This window comes from Hemitrygon akajei, chromosome 3 (genome assembly GCF_048418815.1).
Source record: "Hemitrygon akajei chromosome 3, sHemAka1.3, whole genome shotgun sequence".
Taxonomy (NCBI): Eukaryota; Metazoa; Chordata; class Chondrichthyes; order Myliobatiformes; family Dasyatidae; genus Hemitrygon; species Hemitrygon akajei.
The window spans coordinates 205426945-205447260 of NC_133126.1; the positions used below are offsets into that span (position 1 = coordinate 205426945).

The 20316-nt window shown below is 41.9% G+C and overlaps 1 protein-coding gene across 6 annotated transcripts in view; it reads right to left on the reverse strand.

Moving 5' to 3' along the window:
- Positions 1-19115, reverse strand: part of LOC140725797 (tumor protein 63-like) — a 152842-nt gene extending 133727 nt beyond the window's left edge. For all 6 annotated transcript variants that reach the window (XM_073041721.1, XM_073041720.1, XM_073041723.1 and 3 more), the window contains exon 1: positions 18938-19115. In XM_073041721.1, the coding sequence (XP_072897822.1) occupies positions 18938-18979 (42 nt within the window). In that variant the 5' untranslated portion in view covers positions 18980-19115. The remainder of the gene's footprint in view (positions 1-18937) is intronic.
- Between the last annotated feature and the right edge of the window lie 1201 nt (positions 19116-20316).

Here is a 20316-nt window from a genome sequence, read left to right on the forward strand (position 1 = left end):
ATATTAATGTTAAGACTCTTAGCAGTGTGGAGGATCAGAGGGATCTTGAGTTCCGAGTCCATAGGACACTCAAGGCTACTGCGTAGTTTGACTCTGTGGTTAAGAAAGCATATGGTGCATTGGCTTTCATCAATCATGGGATTGAGTTTAGGAGCCGATAGGTAATGTTACAGCTATACAGGACCCTGGTCAGACCCCACTTGGAGTACTGAACTCAGTTCTGGTCACCTCACTACAGGAAGGATGTGGAAATCATAGAAAGGGTGCAAAGGAGATTTACAAGGATGTTTCCTGCATTGGGGAGCATGCCTTATGAGAATAGGTTGAGTGAACTCGGCCTTTTCTCCTTGGAGTGACGGAGGATGAGAAGTGACCTGATAGAGGTGTATAAGATGATGAGAGGCATTGATCGTGTGGATAGTCAGAGGCTTTTTCCCAAGGCTAAATGGCTAGCATGAGAGGGCACAGTTTTAAGGTGCTTGGAAGTAGATACAGAGGAGATATCAGTGATATGTTTTTTTACACAGACAGTGGTGAGTGCGTGGAATGGGCTGCTGATGACGGTGGTGGAGGCGGATACGATGGGGTCTTTTAACAGACTCCTGGACAGATACATGGAGCTCAGAAAAATAGAGGGCTATGGGTAACCCCAGGTAATTTCTTAGGTAAGGACATGTTTGGCACAGCTTTGTGGGCCGTAGGGCCTGTATTGTGCTGTAGGTTTTCTATGTTTATAATGTCCAATGAACCTACCAACCAGTATGTCTCTGGATTATGAGAGGAAAGCCATGCAGTCACAGGAGAAATGTACAAAATCCTTGCAGATGGCACTGGAACACCACTCCCCTATACTCCAAGCTGTAATAGCTCCTGCTAACTGCTACACCAGCATAGCACCCAATTCTTTTTGAGGATTATGCAGTTTCCATTTCAGACAGGGTGAGTGAATTTATTCATTCAGGGAGCTGTGAACCTTCACAATTCTCTCCCCTCAGACAACAGCAGAGGTGGAGCCATTCACTTGAATGCCTGCTAGAAAACGAATCTCAGCATTGTGTCTGGTGACATACATGTACTTGGATAATTAATTTATTTTGAGCTTTTTGCTTTTGAACCATGAATATACTCAAGGTCAAACCATAAACTACAAGGGTGTCAGAGTTCATGGGGAGGGAGTGAGAAAGTGGAGTTGAGGCTACAATTGAATCAGTGACATTCCTACTGAACGGCAGAGGAATGTCACTATCCCAGTGACTTATCCCAGCTCATCCCACTCTTGTTGTAATAACGTCAGCTCTAAGTGTCAGTACGAGAGGAAGACAAGACACCTGAAATCAGCCAACACCCAGCTTAACGACAAAGAACAATTTACTTCACACTAACCCAACGACACTTGTATCTCAGCAATTTTATAATCACTTTAGAGATTAAGCAATGTGACACACCTTCCTTCCCATGGAGTAAATACTGCTTTGGTTTTTTATTAAGGCAATCTCTCATTATGGAGGATGAATTGCTTCTGCTGCAGTTCTGAGAAGATTAATTCCTTGAACATGGGGTGGTTGGCAGACAAACAACCTCTATCCTCAAGAGAAAAGGAGATAGTTATCAACGTCAGCACCCATCGGCGGCACAGCATTGAAAACGGCGAGCGGTTTCAAACTCCAGGGATTGTGCATCTCACACAACCTCACATGGTCCCAGAACACAATCAGGAAAGCTCGCCAATGCCTCTGCTTTGCACATCCATAGTCATATGTCATTCTACAGATGCGCTTAGACGGCATCCTAACAAGCTGTGTCACTGCATGGTACAGAAACGGCACTGTGGCGGGCAGGGCATCTCTGCAACAGGTAGTCAGAACTGCCTGATGCATTATGAAATGAAATATCTTTATGGTCATTGCATACTACAATTTTCATGGACCAATACAGCGAAAATGAGTTTGCAAATCTCGTACTCAATGCTATAAAACAACAAATAAATAAACGATAAGTAAAATCAAGTAACCAGCCAGTACAAGCGATGTCCAGCAGAACAAAAGCACAACTCAGATGCATGGCAGCCATAAAACCAGTATTGAAAGTAGCAATATAACAAATTTATGGATGACGCTTGATCAATTGGTTCAGAACAATTATAGCTCTGGGGAAAAAGCTATTTTTCAGTCTGGAAGTGCAGGCATTGAAAATCTTATAACGTCTGCCAGATGGAAGCAGTTCAAACAGATGATTGCATGGGTGTGTATTGTCCTTACAGATGCTTGTAGCTTTCCTTAGGCAGCGTGAGCTGTAGGTGTCCTCCAGGGCTGGGAGCTGTGTCCCGATGATCTTCTGTGCGCTACAGACAACCCACTGAAGTGTTTTCCTATCAGCTGCTGTACAACTGAGATACCACACAGAGATGCAGTATGTTAAGATGCTCTCTATGGTGCAGCGGTAAAAGGTCACCAGCATTTGTTCAGGTAGACCAGCTTTCTTCAGCGTTCTAAGGAAAAACAAGCGTTGCTGTGCTTTCTTGACTGTTGTTGTGGTGTTAGTGGACCGTATAAGGCCTTCTGAGATGTGTATTCCCAGAAACCTGAAACTGGACACTCTCTCCACTGTGTCTCCGTTAATGTAGACTGGAGCGTACTTGTCATCCCGTGACTTTCCAAAGTTGATAATTAGCTCCTTAATCTTTGCTGTATTAAGAGACAGCTTCTTCTCTGAGCACCAGCTCACTAGGTTCTGTACCTCCGCTCTGTACACTGATTCATCTCTGTTGGAGATCAACCCGATCACTGTTGTGTCGTCTGCGAATTTGATGATGGTATTGGTGTTAAATGCAGGTACACAGTCGTAAGTGAAGAGGGAGTAGAGTATGGGACTCAATACACAACCTTGTGGTGTACCAGTGTTCAGGATAGTAGTGGAGGACAGGTCTCACTGCCTGTGAAAGCTCTGACAAGAAATTCAGGACCCAGTTGCAGAGTGATGAGCTGAGGGCTAGCTGCTGGAGTTTGGAGATGAGCTTGCTAGGGATGACAGTATTAAAAGCAGAGTTATAATCAACAAACAACATCTTCGCATATGTGTCCTTTCCCTCCAGATGTGTCAGGACAGTGTGAAGAGCTAATGAGATGGCATCCTCCGCGGACCTGTTTGCTTTATAGGCAAACTGGTGTGAGTCCAGTGTAGCAGGGACAGTGACTTTAATGCGGGAGAGGACCAATCTCTCAAAGCACTTCATTATTGTTGGTGTGAGGGCAACCGGATGATAGTCATTCAAATTGTTGATGTTTGTTTTCTTCAGGACAGGCACTATGATGGCTGACTTCAGGCACTGGGGGACCGTTGCCTGAGACAGAGACAGACTGAAAATTCGCGTAAATACATCAGCCAGTTGTTCAGCACAGTCTTTAAGTACCTGTCCTGTACCAGCCTACACCACCATCAAGGACACATATACAGAAAGGTGCCGGAAAAGGGCCAGTAACATCATGAAAGATCCCACCCACCCTGTTCATGGTCTGTTTGTCCCACTCCCATCAGGGAAGAGGCTACGTAGCATCCACACTAGGACCACCAGACTCAAAAACAGTTAATTTCCCCAAGCAGTAAGGCTGATCAACACCTCCACCCACTAACCCACCTCTCCACACCCCCAACCACCACTACTTTATCATTTCCTGTCAGAGTCACCTTATGTACAGACACTCCTGTGCCTAGAGTCACTTTATGGACTATCAATCTATATTATATAAGCTATATTATGTATTTATATTTATTGTGTTCTTTAGCTTATTGTGGGGTTTTTTTTGCACTGTATCAGATTTGGAGTAACAATTATTTTGTTCTCCTTTAAATTTGTGTACTGGAAACGACATGAAACAATGTTTCTGTTGTCCAGACAGAGTAAGGTCTTGTCTGGCTACTGACAGTTCGATGGGTCCTAGTGTCCGAATGGCTAGTTGATCTGGTTCGATTCATGTCATTAAGGTGTTAATCACTCAACTTTCATAATGAGTCCAACCTGTGCCTCAAAATGAGGAGGCCTCTGTCTCCTGCATTGCATTTAAACTCAGGGGGGCTAATTGAAATGCATTATCTGAACAGATTTAGTTCATTGAATTCTGCACACTTTTCAACCAAATGATCTGTTGTTTAGCATGTTTTATATATCACTGATATTCATAGAATGGCTTTAAGCTCCAACCCTCTAGAAGATGAAAATGAAAATGAAAGAAAAAAACTGCAGAGTGGAATTCTGACATAAAATGGGGCAGTACGTTAGTGGAGTTGCTTCACAGTGCCAGGGCTCGATTCCCACTGCTGCCTGTAAGGGGTTGGTACATTCTCTGTAGAAGTAATTGCCGATTTATCACAAATCTTTCTCTTCCAATTTCTTTGTTTGTTTCGAGCACAGCAGACGTTGTATAATCACTTGCCTCATCCACAAACACTGAAAACATGGCTGTAGATCGCCTCAAATCTTAGTCTAGGATGGATGGTATGAAGTTTATGATTCCCTAAGTACCATGCCTGTAGTTCTGATAAGCAGTGATCTGGAATTACGTAGAGCACATAACAGTACAGCATAGGAACACGCCCTTTGTGCCAAACCGATTGAATTAGTAATCAAATTGACAAGGCTGTCTACACAAGGCCCATATCCTTCCATTTTCCACACATTCATGTGCCTATCTAAACATCTCTTAAAAGTCTCTAATGTATCTGCCTCTACCACCACCCCAGGCAGCACATTCCAGATACCCACCACTCTGTGTAAAAAAAAACTTGCCCCTCACATCTCCTTTGAAATTACCCCCTCTCACCTTAACTGCATGCCCTCTGGTATCAGATATTTCAACCCTGGGAAAAAGACACTGTCTGTCTGTGCCTCTCATGATCTTATAAAATCACTATTAGATCTAAGTTTGTGTAACCTCTCGTTATAATACATGCCCTCTAATCCAGGCAGCATCCTCTCGAAAGCCTCGACATCCTTCCTGTATTGTAGTGACCAGAATTGTTTGCAATACTCTAGAGTTTTAAAAAGTTGCAACATAACTTCTTGATGTTTGAACTCAGTGCCTTGACTAATAAAGACGAGCATGCCATATGCCTTCTAAACCACCCTATCAATCTGTGTAGCCAGTTTGAGGGAGTTATGAACTTGGTCCCCAAGATCACCAGTTAGTAAAAGTCATGGTAGTAGAGCAGTTTTTGTGATGCTACTAGAGCTTGGGCCTTGGAGTTCAGAGTTCAATTCTGTATCCTCGGTAAGTAAGCTTGTACGTTCCTTCCTGTGTGTGCATGGGTTTCCTCCGGGTGCTCTGGTTTCCTCCCACAGTCCAAAGGCATACTGGCTAGTAAATTGTTCTGTGACTAGGTTGGGGTAAGTATGCTGGCAGCGTGGCTTGAAGGGCCTGCTGTGCACTGTATCTGTATAAATAAATCTGAAGATTTTTAGAAAAAGACAAGTGCTGCAGTGTGGTTTGCACTCCAAAATTCCAGGTTAGAGAAAGCACTGATGTAATTCTTCATGTCTGAAGTCAGAGGAGGTCAACAACAATTTCCACCCCTGCCTGAAACTACATGATATGGAAACTTGCAAATCCTTTGTATGTCACCAAGATGATATCATGATAGATGAGAGTAGTGAATCAGGGAGGAAGGGGCAGGAAATATCTGAACACAAGAGATTCTGCAGATGCTGGAAGTCCAGAACAACACACAGCGGGCCAGGCAGCATCGATGGAAATTAATTAACAGCCAACATTTTGGGCCAAGACCCTTCAACAGGACTGGAAAGGAAGGGGGAAGACACCAGAATAGAGAGGTGGGTGGGAGGGGATGGGAGAACAAGCTCTAAGATGATAGGTGAGATCAGGTGGGTGAAGTGAAAAGCTGGGTGGCGAAAGCTGAAGCCAGGTGGCTGGTGAAAGTAAAGGGCTGTTTTATTTTACTTGCTGACTTAACCAGGTAAAACTAATCAAAAATATCGATAGTATTCAGGTGTTTCAGGTGTGACATTAATCATGAAGGGCTGACGTAGTGAAATGGCAAAAACTAATAATCTGTAAATAATTTCTCTTTATTTGGAATTTGTGATGTTATTAGAAGGCAAGATGATGCCAGTGACCAACAGTGACATCCTTAGATACTTTTGTTCCTTTAAATATACTTCTCCTGAATTGCAATTGACTGAAGCCTGTAATTTCCATTTTGAGCCGACGAAACGAACTGAGGGTTTTGGTGAGGTGATCATTGACACCAGATAGCAGGTCAGGAACACGTGTTGACTCCATTACTCTGTACTGATTAAAGCGTCAAGCAAGATTAAAATTGAGAAGGCTGAGAGTGGAAACAAACGGGGTTCAGCACCTTTTGCCTGTGTTCGACCAGTCTCCAGTGGAAGGTGCAGGAATCTTATGTCCCACACCGCCAAGTGCAATCACGTGGCTGTGGATTCATTTTTTGGGGAACTCTGTAGTTTGATGTTTAATGTCTTCAGTGCTTCTACACGACCGTGGACTCACTTTTGGAACTCTGCAGTTTGACGTTTAACGGCCTTTGGTGCTGAAAACGACCGTGGACTCACTGCTGGGGACTGCGATTCATCTTCCATGTGCTTTTCTTTACTGGTTTGTTCCTATTTGTGTGATTGTTCGAGGTGTTTCAGCACGGAACTGGTTCTGTCAAAGCTCTGTGTTTTGATGATGTTTAACGTTCTGTGTTATTTGCTTGTTTCTTGGTGTTTGTGCAATTTGCTCTTTTTTTTTATGGCTGCCTGCAGGAATCTCAGGGTTCAACACTCCATACTTTGACAATAAATGTACTTTGAATCTTTACTATCAATAATAGCATTTACTGCCATATTCAAGATTCTAGATTCAAGATTGTTTAATATCATTTCCAGCACACAAGTGTAACGGAGGAGTATAAAATCAGTTATTCTGGATCCAATACAGCACAGAAAAACACATAATAACATGATAATGATAACAAAAATATAAATACAAATATATGCACAATCAAAGCGGCTGCATTGCCATCTTGATCAGCCTTCTCCTTGGCATTCAGATTCCAACATCACTTTTTACCATCTCATTCTGAGAAATGAGTATTTTGTATGTAATCAATTCAGAACATTATCCTTCAATTATAAATTTCTGCTCCATCCAAAAGGCAAATTGTCCTAGGTATTATAGAACACTCAAATCTGTCCAAAGTCCCTGCCTCTCCATCACTGTAAGTTCTTAATTATATATACAGAGAGGTGCCGGAAAAGGGCCAGTAACATCATGAAGGATCCCACCCACCCTGTTTGCCCAACTCTCATTAGGAAGGAGATTACGTAGCATCTACACCAGGACCAGCAGATTCAAAAACAGTTACTTTCCCCAAGCAGTGAGGCTGATCAACACCTCCACCCACTAACCCACCCCTCCACACCCCCAACCACCACTACTTCCTGTCAGTCACCTTATGTACAGACACTCCTGGACCCATTGTCACTTTATAGACATACAATCAATCAACTATCTTACGTACTTATATTTATTGTTTTTTATTATTATTGTGTTCTTCATCTTATTGTGCTTTTCTTGTGCTGCATCGGATCAGGAGTAACAATTATTTTGTTCTCTTTTACACTTGTGTATTGGAAATGACATTAAAGAATCTGCAATCCTGAATCTTGGCACCATAAAGCACTTCAAGAAACGCAGCCTCCATTGTATTTCAGTGATTATAGTTCATTTTTAAATCCAGCTTTTCAAATATTCAGGCATTCTTTGCACAGTCCCTGAGTTTGACCTTTAAAAAGTTTTTTTTTGTTCTGCTTTTGTAATGCTGAGTGTAAGAAGCAGAATGATTCATGGGGACAGGTGGTTGGGTAAAAAATGATGATTATTGAGCCTGAAGCCACATTGTTGACTAAGTCTGCTTCATAGACTAAAACGGCTGAGTATACCACTTTGTTTCATCTGATCGTCATACTTTTTGTGCCTGTCTTTCTTTACCTGGGAGTGTACAATCAGGGCACAGACTGATTGGTGAAACTTATGTTCCTTGTAAACCAGTTGTGGCTTTGAGGGGAACAGGATGACAATGATAATAACTTTTTTATCGAGCTCTTTTCATACAGTCGATGCAGTTCAAAGTGCTTTACACTGGCATAAAGTGTAAATGTCCAAATGAAAGAAAAAGGAACATGAAGATAAAAGACAAAAGGATTGTTAGTTATAAGCAAGGTTAAATAAATAGATTCAGAATCAGAATCAGGTTTAGCATCACTGGCATGTGTTTTGAAATATGTTGTTTTCCAGCAGTAGTACATTGCAATACATAAAACAAAAACTATAACTTACTATAAGAAATAAATATCTAAAGCATAAATAAAATTAGTGGAAAAAGGATGGAAAAATAGTGAGGTAGTGCTGATTAATTCATGATGGAGCTGGCTGTGTTTACAACTATCCTCAGCTTTTTCTGATCTGGTGCCCTTGCCCCCCCAATGGTAATGCTCATCTCTGACTGGTGGGAGACTTATCCAGAACATTAAGATTTTACGGAAATAAAATATAGAAATACATATAAATGTGAAAAGACAGAAAGGTGTTCATTCAAAGCAAGTTTAAATAAACAGGTTTTGAGCTGGTGTTTGAAAGTATCGACTTTGTCTGCATCCCTTACAGTTTTAGATTTTGAATTCCACAGTTTAAGAGCGTAGTTCAATATGCTGAGCTGTCGATTTAAGAGACCTGAGAGCTTGAGCAGGATTATAAAACAAAACCGATTCTGTGATGTACTCTGGCCATTAAGAGCTTTAAAAACAAGAGAATTTAAAATCAGTTCTAAAAGACACAGGAAGCCAATGCAGAGTAGCTGGGACAGGAGTGATAAGCTGCACCAGTGTTCTGAATGTCAAGCTGTTGCAGAAGTGTCTGCTTGTGGATCATTACAAAAAATCCTTCTTACAACAGCTCGTTTCTGTGTGACAGGAGAACACACATCAGAGTACAATAGTCTGTTTTATTATTCGTACATTATTATTGCACACTTGTACACTATTACCGTGTACGTTATTATTAGTTAAGTCTGCACACTGCTAAGTGGGTTTTTAAATGTTGCTGCTGTAACGAAAGAATTTCCCTCTTGGTGTCAATAAAGTACACCACAGAGTCACCAGTGAACCCAGGCACTGGAACCTGGCAGCCAGTACTCAGTAAAAGGGATGAAAATGAACCTCACATCCCCATTCAAGGCTGGACAATTAATGATGCAGTGTCATAGGAACAGAATTAGACCATTCGGCCCTACCATTCTATCATGGCTGATTTATTATCCCTCTCAACCCCATTTCTCTTTTTCTACCCATAACCTTTGATGCCCTGACTAATCTAGAACCTATCAACCTCTGCATTAAATATCATCAATGACTTGGCCTCCACAGCTGCCTGTGGCAGAGAATTTCACAGATTCACCAGCCTACGGAGAGGAAGTCATCACCCTACACAGCGGTGTCAAGGAAACAACCTTTCCCTCAACATTGCAAAAACAAAGGAGTTGGTTGTGGACTACAGGAAGAATGGAGACAGGCTAACCCCTTTAGACATCAATGGATCTGGGATTGAGAGGGTGAACAGCTTTAAGTTCCTCGGCATTCACATCACTGAGGATCTCACGTAATCTGTACATACTGGCTTTGTAGTGAAAAAAGCATAGAAGTACCTCTTTTGCCTCAGACAGTTAAAGAGGTTTGGTATGGCCCCTCCAAATCCGAAGAACATTCTACAGGGGCACAATTGAGAGCCTCCTGACTGGCTGCATCACTGCCTGGTATGGGAACTGTACATCCCTCATTCCCAGGACTCTACAGAGAGTGGTGCAGACAGCCCAGTGCATCTATAGATCTGAACTTCCCACTATTCGGCTCATTTACAAAGACAGGCCTGAAGGATTATTGGAGACTCGAGTCATCCCAACCACAAACTATTTCAACTGCTACCATCTGGAAAATGGTACCACAGCATAAAAGCCAGGTCCAACAGGTTCCATCAGACTGATTAATTCATTCTGACGCAACTGTATTTCTATGTTAGATTGATGATCCTGTTGTACATAATATTTATTATAAATTACTATAATTGCACATTTGAACAGAGACGTAATGTAAAGATTTTTACTCGTCGTGTATCTGAAGGATGTAAGAAATAAAGCCAATTCAATTCTATTCTCTGGTTAATGAAATTCCTCCTCATCTCTGTTCTAAATGGATGTCCCTCTATTCTCAGGCTGTGCCTTCTGATATTAGACTCCCCACTGTATGAAACATCCTCTCCACATCCACTCTACACAGGGCTTTCAATATTCAATATGTTTCAATGGGGTCCCCCCTCCATTCCTCTCAATACTAGTGAATACAGGCCCAAAGCCACCGAACGCTCCTCATCCATTAACCTTTTCATACCCAGAATCATTCTTGCAAACCTCCTCTAGACCCTCTCCAATGCCAGCACATTTTTTTTTAGATAGGGGGCCCAAAATTGCACGTAATACTCCGTGTGGCCTGACCAATGCCTTATAAAGACTCAGCATTACATCCTGGTATAGCGATCAATTAAATGAGATGGATGGTGTTGTGCTCGTCTGGGCAGGAGGTGGGAAGTCCATTACAAGCTTGACTGTAGATAGGCTTTGGGATGTCATGTCACAAGTTACTGAACTTCTGACTGCTCTTGTAGCCTCAATAGGTATGTCACTGGTCCAACTCTGTTTGAGGTGGCAGGCACAGTGATCACATTGCTTTTGAACAGACTTGGTTTCATCAGTGAGCATCAGAATACAGGAACGTCCATTTAGAAGAGGAATTTCTTTAACCAGAAAATGCTAAGTCCGTGGAATTCATTGCCACAGAAGGCAGAGATTAATAGATTCTGGATTAGTCAGGGTGTCATAGATTATGAACAGAATCCAGGAGAATGGAGTTGAGAGGGATGATGGAATGGAAGAGCAGATCCGATGGGCTGAATGGCCTCATTCCCCTCCTAGGTCTTATGGTGATGTAAAGGACAGTCATTTTACTCTTCAGTCTGCAATTTAGTTGTTTGGACCAAGGATGTGATGAGAATCGGAGCTAACCAGAACCATGCATCAGTGAACATGGTGACCATGTGCCTTTCCTCCCACATTGCAAGGATATACAGGTTAGGGTTAATGAGTTGAGGGCACGTGATGTTGACACTGGAAGCATAGTGATGGCGGGCTGCCCCCAGCACGTCCTAGGACCAATGTTGGTCACTGATGTAAAACGACGCATTTCGCTCTGTTTCAATGCACATGTGACAAATAAAGCAAGACAGACAGACAGACAGACAGACAGACAGACAGACAGACAGACAGACAGACGTTATTGACTGATTGGCAGGTCATTAACAGTGACAGCTTTTGTGAGTAGTCACGCTTGGGCAGTTTTCCACACTGTCACTGTGACAGCAATATCGAACCGCTTTGAACCATCATGGCTCCGGACACAGCACAGATTTTCAGTTCTACAGCCAGGATTCTGTCTGATCCTGTAGCCTCCAGTACTCTCAGCTGCTTCTTGGCATCACAAAAGCTAAAAGATTGGGTGAACACCAAAAAAACAGGAAGAAAGTTTCAATCTGACAGGATATCAAAGCTTCAAGATTTTTTAATGTATTTTCCTATACACAGCTATAAAGGAGAACAAAATAATTGTTACTCCGGATCTGATGCAGCACAAAAAGCCAATAAGATAAAGAACAAAATAATAATAAAAATCACTGTACATAAGATTGATTGTATGTCCATAAAGTGACACTAGGCACAGGAGTGTCTGTACATAAGGTGACTGACAGGAAATGATAAAGTAGTGGAGGTTGGGGTGTGGAGGGGTGGGTTAGTGGGTGGAGGTGTTGATCAATTTTACTACTCGGGGAAAGTAACTGTTTTTAAGTCTGGTGGTCCTGGTGCGGATGCTACGTAGCCTCTTCCCTGATGGGAGTGGGACAAACAGTCCGTGAGCAGGGTGGGTGGGATCTGTCATGATGTTACAGGTCCTTTTCCAGCACATTTTTGTATGTATGTCCCAGGTCACTAAAATAGTCATTTAAGCAGCTGTTCTAACATAGAGAACATTAAACACAGCATCAATCATTTCCAATTATATTTTATGATTCAGTAACATTGTCTTTTTTGCATCATCTGTAAGCAGCTTTGTAATCCCCCTTTCAACTCTGCCAGGTCCAAACAAGAATCTCGAGACGTGAATATGAAGACCGAGACTGATAATCCAGTTCATCATGAGGGGAGTGTTGTAGTGCAGATAAGATGTCAAATTGATGTCTCATCAATTCCTTCCGGTACAAATAAAGGATTTCACAGCACCGCTATTACTCCCAATGCTCTGCTACTGCAAATCCAAATTTCAGCAAAAATTGAACTTCTGAGCTATTAATGTTTGGTATTTGAAAATAACACAAAAATCTTTGGTACATGTAAAAATTTTGTAAAGCAACGATGCTTTCAAAAATAATTAAATGTTTCTTAAAATCAAAAAATACTACAAAGAGCAGTAAAAAGTCTAAAACTAAATCAAATCAATATTTGGTGTGACTACCTGTTGCCTTTAAAACTGCACCAGTTCTCTTAGGTACACTGTTGTGCAGTTTTATAAGAAAATCGGCTGGTAAGTTGTTCCAAGCATCTTGGAGAACTTGCCACAGTTCTTCTGTAGACTTTGGCTGTCTTGCCTGCTTCTGTCTCTCCAGGTCCTCCCAACAGCCTCGATGATGTTGAGATCAGGGCTCTGTGGAGGCCACACCTTCTGAAACCATAGGGCGCCCAGGACTTTTGCACAGTACTGTAGATCTTATGGAGCAGGCCCTTCCAGTCCAACGATTCACAAGGTCCAGCAACCCACCTATTCAATACTAGCCTAATGGGAAAATTTATAATGACCGGTGTGTCTTTGGACTGTGGGAGGAAACTAGAGCACCCAGAGGAAAGCCATACTGTTCACTGTGAGAATGTACAAGCTCTTACAGAATGAACTCTGAACTCCAGAACACATCGAGCTGTAACAGTATTACGTTAAACACCGTGCTACCATTTTATTTTTCTATATTTGATACGTGGATCCCACAGGGAGTATGCTAAATGATAATGGTCTTACAGTTAGAAATGAGCCCTTCCATTGGCCATTGTATCTATCCATACTCAGCCTGCTTGTCTACAATACTTGCTACCATCAAGGGCAATGTACAGGATCCTGAAGACACACACTCAACGTTTCAGGATCAGCTTCTTACCCATTGCCATCAGGCTTCTGAATGGACAATGAACCCATATACACTACCTCAGTATTTTTTTACTTTCTTTTTGCACAACTTATTTAATTCAACTTTTATATACATTTCTTATTGTAATTTATAGTTTTTTGATGTATTGCTGCCACAAAACAACACATTTCATGTATACCAGTGATGCTAAAGCTGATTCTGATTCTAATTCAGTTAAGCCCTCACCCATTTCCTGAGGATCTGCAGACAGATGATTTCACAAATCTTTATGAGGATCTGCTCTCTCCCTCACCCTTTTTAATAGGTTCAGTCTGCCCTCTTCTCCATGGTCACCCGTTCTCTACATGACATTACCCACCCCACCCTGCAATCAATCACAGTCAAGTCAAACGAAAACTGCAGACAATTCTCTATAAACTAGAATACTCAACATACTTTATGCAAGGACATAGTTTTGCCCAGTGCTCAAATTAGAACTGCCATGAAGGTTGATAGTGTATCCCGTCAGGACCGTTTGAGTCACTGGACAGGTGGGGAATTATTAACCCCCATAAATTACTTCTCGAGATGACGAGAGTGCTTTGATCAACATTAAAGAGTAGCAACGTGCAGCCAGGCTGAGGGTTTAACTTTGTTCTCTTTCGTCTGACTGAACACTGCAATTAGGCAGAATACTCAATCTCCCTCAGCAGCAGATGAGAATAGTCCCTAACTGCAGTGTGCTGGTAATTTACAGCAACCAGGTCACAAATGCTCAGATATTCCATCCACTAAGTTAGTGCCCAGACCTACACAAAATGTAGATAGAACATAAAACCACCAGTTAAAACCATGTGGCTGACACTCCACCACGAGTGAGTATCTTCTACTGTCGGCATGCTCGATAGCCAGGTTTAACATCTAAAATTTTATTTCATTTTAGTTTATTTTATTTAGAGATTCAACACAGAACAGGCTCTCTGTCCCAATGAGCCACACTGCACAGCAACCCACATATTTAACCCTATAATCACAGGATAATTTACAATGACCGATTAACACACTAACCGTAACATCTTTGCTCTGTGGGAGGAAACCAGGCTGGAGCATCCGGAGGAAACCCATACACCCATGGGAAGGAACGTACAAACTCCTTAGAGAGGATGCCGGAATCGAACTCCAAACTCCAATGCCCCAAGCTGGGTTAGCATCGTGCTAACCACCATGTTACCATGCTGCACAGTTTTGTGTTGTGGATCCTAATCATACCAGACTTGTGGTGCTGGTGATAGAAATTCTGTGGTTACAACTGAGTGCATTGCGGAATTAAACCTTGCTTGGCAGTTTCTACCCACAACTACTGATTAAAGATATCAAGCACAAAGGTATTTTAAATAGCCACCCAAACATTACTGTTTGGGACAGTATGAAAATACATGGTGTGAGCCATTTGGTGGTTATTTTTCAGTTGTTTTTATCAGAATCAGGTTTAATATCATCAGCAGATGTTGTGAAACATGTTGTTCTGCACAGAGGTACATTGCAATATATAATAATTTAAAAATCTATAAATTACAATAAACATATTCAGAAAAATAAATTAAATAAGTAGTGCAAATGAGAGGCAAAACACTGAGGAAGAGTTCATGAGCTCATTGTCCATTCAGAAATCCGATGACAGAGGGGAGGAAGCTGTTCCTGAAACATTGAGTGTGTGTCTTCAGGCTCCTGTACCTCCTTCCTTAATGGCAGCAGTGAGAAGAGGAATGTCCCGGATGACGGGGGTCCTTAATGGCAGCAGTGAGAAGAGGGAATGTCCCGGATGATGGGGTCCTTAATGCTGGATGTCAACTTTTTGAGGCATCACCTATTGAAAATGTCCTCGATACTGGGGAGGCTGATGTCCATGATTGAAATGGCTGATTTTGCACCTTTCTGCAGTTTTTTCCAACCCTGTGCAGTGGCCTCTCCATACCAGACAGTGACACAACTGGTTAGAAACCTCTTCACAGTACTTCTGTAGAAATTTGTGAGTGTATTAACTACTACATTTTTTTTCCTTTATGGTCTGAGGCTCTTTGCACATTTGGCGGTCCAAAACCAATCTCATTGAAACTGGAGGCATACAGACTCTGGTATTGACAACCTTGTTTCCATATTGAAGAACTTCTAAAGTGCTTCCACATCCAATTAACAAGTCAGGTAACATTTATGGAAGTTATTAAACAGTCGACATTTCAAGTCAAGACCCTTCCTCAGGACTCTTCTGAAGAATTCTTCTGAGAACATTCTGTCCTCAACAAGGGCCTTCCTTTTCTCCTCCTTCATGCGCACCTCACTGACTTCCACACCCGCCAAGACACTCATCTCCTCTTCTCTCGTCTCCATCTCCGAGTCCAACTCTTTGGTAAGAATTCCTCCACTTCATTCTCCCGTCTCCAACACTTCTCGCCATGACACCCATCTCCTCTTCTCTCGTCTCCATCTCCGAGTCCAACTCTTTGGTAAGAATTCCTCCACTTCATTCTCCCGTCTCCAACACTTCTCGCCATGACACCCATCTCCTCTTCTCTCGTCTCCATCTCTGAGTCCAACTCTTTGGTAAGAATTCCTACACTTCATTCTCCCGTCTCCAACACTTCTCCTCACCTTGGACGCCCTGCTCTGGTTCTGTTCACCTCTGATTGCCAAGAAGACATCAACTGGCTCAGTTTTCACTCCTCATGTATGTGACGGATGTAAGAAATAAAGTCAATTCAATCCAATTCAATTTAGCAGTCTTCTCGCCCATCGAACCTTACAAGAGTCCTGATGAAGGGTCTCAACCCAAAAAGTCAACTGTTTATTCATTTCCATTGATGCTGCCCGACCTGCTGAGTTCTCCTAACATTTTGTGTGAGTGTGTTTTGCTCTGGAATTCCAGTATCTGCAGAATCTCGTGTCCACATCTAATTGCTGCATGCATTATTTTGATATTTTTTCGATACTGCTTGCTGATTTTACATCCACTAGTATGTGTTTGCCCATATTTGTTACGGAAACTGTCTCAGAGGATTCTTTCTTGGAGAAGCTCCCGAGTGACAGTGCAAGCTTTCTGACTGTCAACATCTCTGAAGATCTCACCTGGGCCCAACATATTGAAACAATTAAAAGAAGGCATGATAGTGGCTATATTTCATTAGGAGTTTGAGGAGATTTGATACGTCACTAAAGACTGTCACAGGTTTCTACATACGTACTGTGAAGAGCATTCTATGGCTGTGTCACTGTCGGACAGGCCACTGCACAGGATCGGAAAACACAACAGAGTTGTAAACTCCGCCAGTTCCATCATGGGCACCAGACTCCCCAGCATCGAGGACCTCTCCAAAACGTGACACCTCAAAAACATGGCAGCATTCATAATTAAGGACTTCCAAACGTCCAGGACATGCCCTCTTCTCATTGCTACCATCAGGGAGGAGGTACAGGAGCACAAAGGCATACACTCACATTATACACATAATCATCAAAAACTGCAAAGTATTCATACAACTCCACTCACTAAATCACCTCCTATTCCCCAAACACCACTACTTTATCATTTCCTGTCAGTCACCTTATGTACAGACTCTCCTGTGTCTAGCATCACTTTATGAAGCTATCCTATGTACTTATATTTATTGTGTCTTATTGTTTTTGTGTTCTTTATACTTTGTGTTCTTTTATGCTGCATCAGATCTGGAGTAACTATCATTTTGCTCTCCTTTCCCCATCACCCATTTCATGCCCTTTTCTTGTTGCTACCATCAAGGGGGAGGTACAGGAGCCAGAAGACACACAATCAACTTTTCAGGAACAGCTTCTTCCCTCCATTATCAGATTTCTGAATGGACAATGAACACATGAGCACTGGCTTTCTGCACCACTTATTTAATATATATACACTTCTTATTGTAATTGATAGCTTTTTATTAGGTTTGCTTTGACTGCTTTCACCACCTATCCCACTGATACTGAACCTGATTCTGATCTGCACGTGTATATGGAAATGACATGAAACAATGAATAAATCACAGTTAACAGTTTCCAATCACTGCCCGTATTTGGCTGATTGTGAACTTCAGTGAGTTCTGACTGTCGCTTTTAAACATCCGTCATTTAGTAAGAGTAACACATCACTCAGCGATAAGTAAATGGCTGTACAGTATCATGGATCTGAGTAAATACATTCAACTGCAATTTTAAAGCCTGCACACTTGAAGAGAATCAAGTAGGGCCAGTAAAGGGACATGAGGTATCCGTGCTGCAGAAACGTGTATGAGTTCCGCTCATCACTGAAGATCTGTTCAAAGTGAGCAGTGATTAAGCTTCAGATAAACAGACCAAAAACCTGAACATGTTATTTGGAGGCTGCCTTTTGGCAAACGAATGTAACCTGGGCTGCCCGCAGTAATATGGGATGTTGTTTTGTTTAATTTGAAGAAGACGTCTTATCTTTCCAAAGATCAGAATTTGACCAGGGCTGATGCATTATTAAAGCATTAACGCACACTTTCAAAAGGCAACTTTCCCTCATCACTGGACTCTACTAGCTCACTTCACTTGCCACACACATTTCCAAACCTCCAGCCTGTTCACCTGGACTACTTTGGGAGACCGGATGCACAATTTTACACGTACTAAAGCGTTACTGACAAACCAGTTTTAAAAAGCAGATTGTGCAGAACCCCACGGAAAAATATATACACACTTCATTCCATTACCTGCCTTCACTAAATATTCAACAAAATTCCTCAAGACAATGACATCGCACCAAGGTTTGCAACGTCAATAGTGTAGAAAAGTCCAGATCTTCACTACCCATGATCCAAAAATTGAAACACAGCAAAGTCCGAGATTTTTAATGTCAACCCTATTACAAACATATAATTTCCGAGCTTCTCACCAAATTTCCAAAACTAACTCAAGGTGTGAAAACAAGAGATTCTGCAGATGCTGGAAATCCAAAGAAACACAGAAAATGCTGGAGGAACTCAGCAGGTCAGGCAAGATCTATGGAAATGAATAAACCGTCAATGTTTCGGGCCAAGACCCTTCATCAGGACTGAAGAGTAAGGGGGAAGGTGATTTAACAAAGTTGTTTCAATAAATGAATTAGCATTCTGTACAGCTGTTATTTCTAATAGTGGCTGATCTTGAACTTGGATGAAGAGTTCAAAAGGACATTCGAAATTTAGAACATGGAATAATATTGTGCTAAACTAAATAAATTATTAATCAAATGGCCAACTAAACTAATCCCTTCTGCCTACACAATGTCCATATCCTTCCAATTTCCTCATATTCATGTGCTTATCTAAATGCCTCTTAAAAGTCTCTAATGTGTCAGCCTCTACCACCACCTCAGGCAGCACATTCCAAGCACCCACTACTCTGTGTTAAAGAAGCCATCTATCAGTTAAATTAAGTTAGTTAAATATGAATGTGTAAACTATTTAGAAAATCACAGTTTTAATTCAATTGCAATGCAGAGTCTGGAGACTGTACTTCAAGGTGTTCGTTATGAAGGGCAATTCTGCATGGATAAATCACACCAGGATGCAATCTGAGCAGAGATTCGTTCTCAGTAGATGTGAGCTCTCTATACTGACAGATCAGCTTACCTCGCTGTACTGTGGCTGGGCTGCATTCTCCAAGTACAGCATGTTTGCAGCGATGTTGATGAGCACAGCAGTGCCGTCGCCTGGCTCCAGGTTCCTGGCTCTGTCTATGCTGGGACTTCTAGTTCAGATTGAGTGAGAGACAGAGAGAGAGTGTGTGTTTGTGTGTGTGTGTGTGTGTGTGTGTTTTAAACCAGATTCTCCTATATGTAGACCTGGTTAAACAGGTAAGGTACAAAGGGGTGGAACCTCCACGCCAGCTGCCAGCCAATCTTTCCCAAACTTCCACCTCAAACGTGTAAACTCCACACCAATGGAATTCTCCAGCAGCTCATCTACATATCAGCCTCTCCCCTTCCATTACATCTCTTACTTGCTACTTCTCCCAAACTTCCCCTTTATCAATATTATACTGCAGCTCACTTATTACCCAAGTGGTTGTAGGATGTTTCATTATAATATATAGAGACTGGAGTGGGGCTTTGGGGTGGTGGGTAGCATTTCCTGGTCACCTACAGACACTCCTGTGTCTAGTGTCACTTTATGGACATACAATCAATCTATGTATATAAGCTAGCTTATGTATTTATATTTATTGTGTTTTTGTGCTGTATCGGATCCGGAGTAACAATTCTTTCGTTCTCCTTTACACTTGTGTACTGGAAATGACATTAAACAATCTGGAATCTTGAATAAATGTAGTTGTTGATCAGAAAAATCACAGCTCCCCACTCTGTAGCAGAATCCCTTCCTGCCTTACCTGCTGCTTCTGTACAATTGACCGGCTAATTGACACAACAATCACAACACAGTGACCTCTGCTCTCCTCCAGGCACTTAGCACACTCACTGAAGCTTGCTCCTGAGGTACCTATTGTAAACCTGGCTGGTGGTATAATATACAGGTGTACAGCTGTGGCCATACACTCAACTGGAAAAGCAAAAGACGCTTGCAAGAACTTAAACCAGTAATTCCCTGACTGAAACTGATAATCGTGGGGGAAGCTGTAACATTAACCCCTTCAATGCATCATCTTTTTCGATTATAAAAACTTCAAACTTTGAAGTACATTTACTATCAAAGTACATATGTGTCACCATATACAATCCTCAGATTCATTTTCTTGCAGGCATTCACAGTAAATACAAAGAAACAACAAACACAATAATAATAATAATAAATAATCTGGAGAACATGGGATGTCCTTGAAAGTGACCCCATGGACTGTGGGAACAGTTCAGTGCTAGGGTGAGTGAAGTTATCCCCTCTGGTTGAAGAGCCGGTTGACTGAGGTGTAATAACTGCTCCTGAACTTGGTAGTGTGGCTCCTGAAGCTCCTGTATCTTATTCTTGATGGCAGCTATAAGAAGAGAGCATGTTCT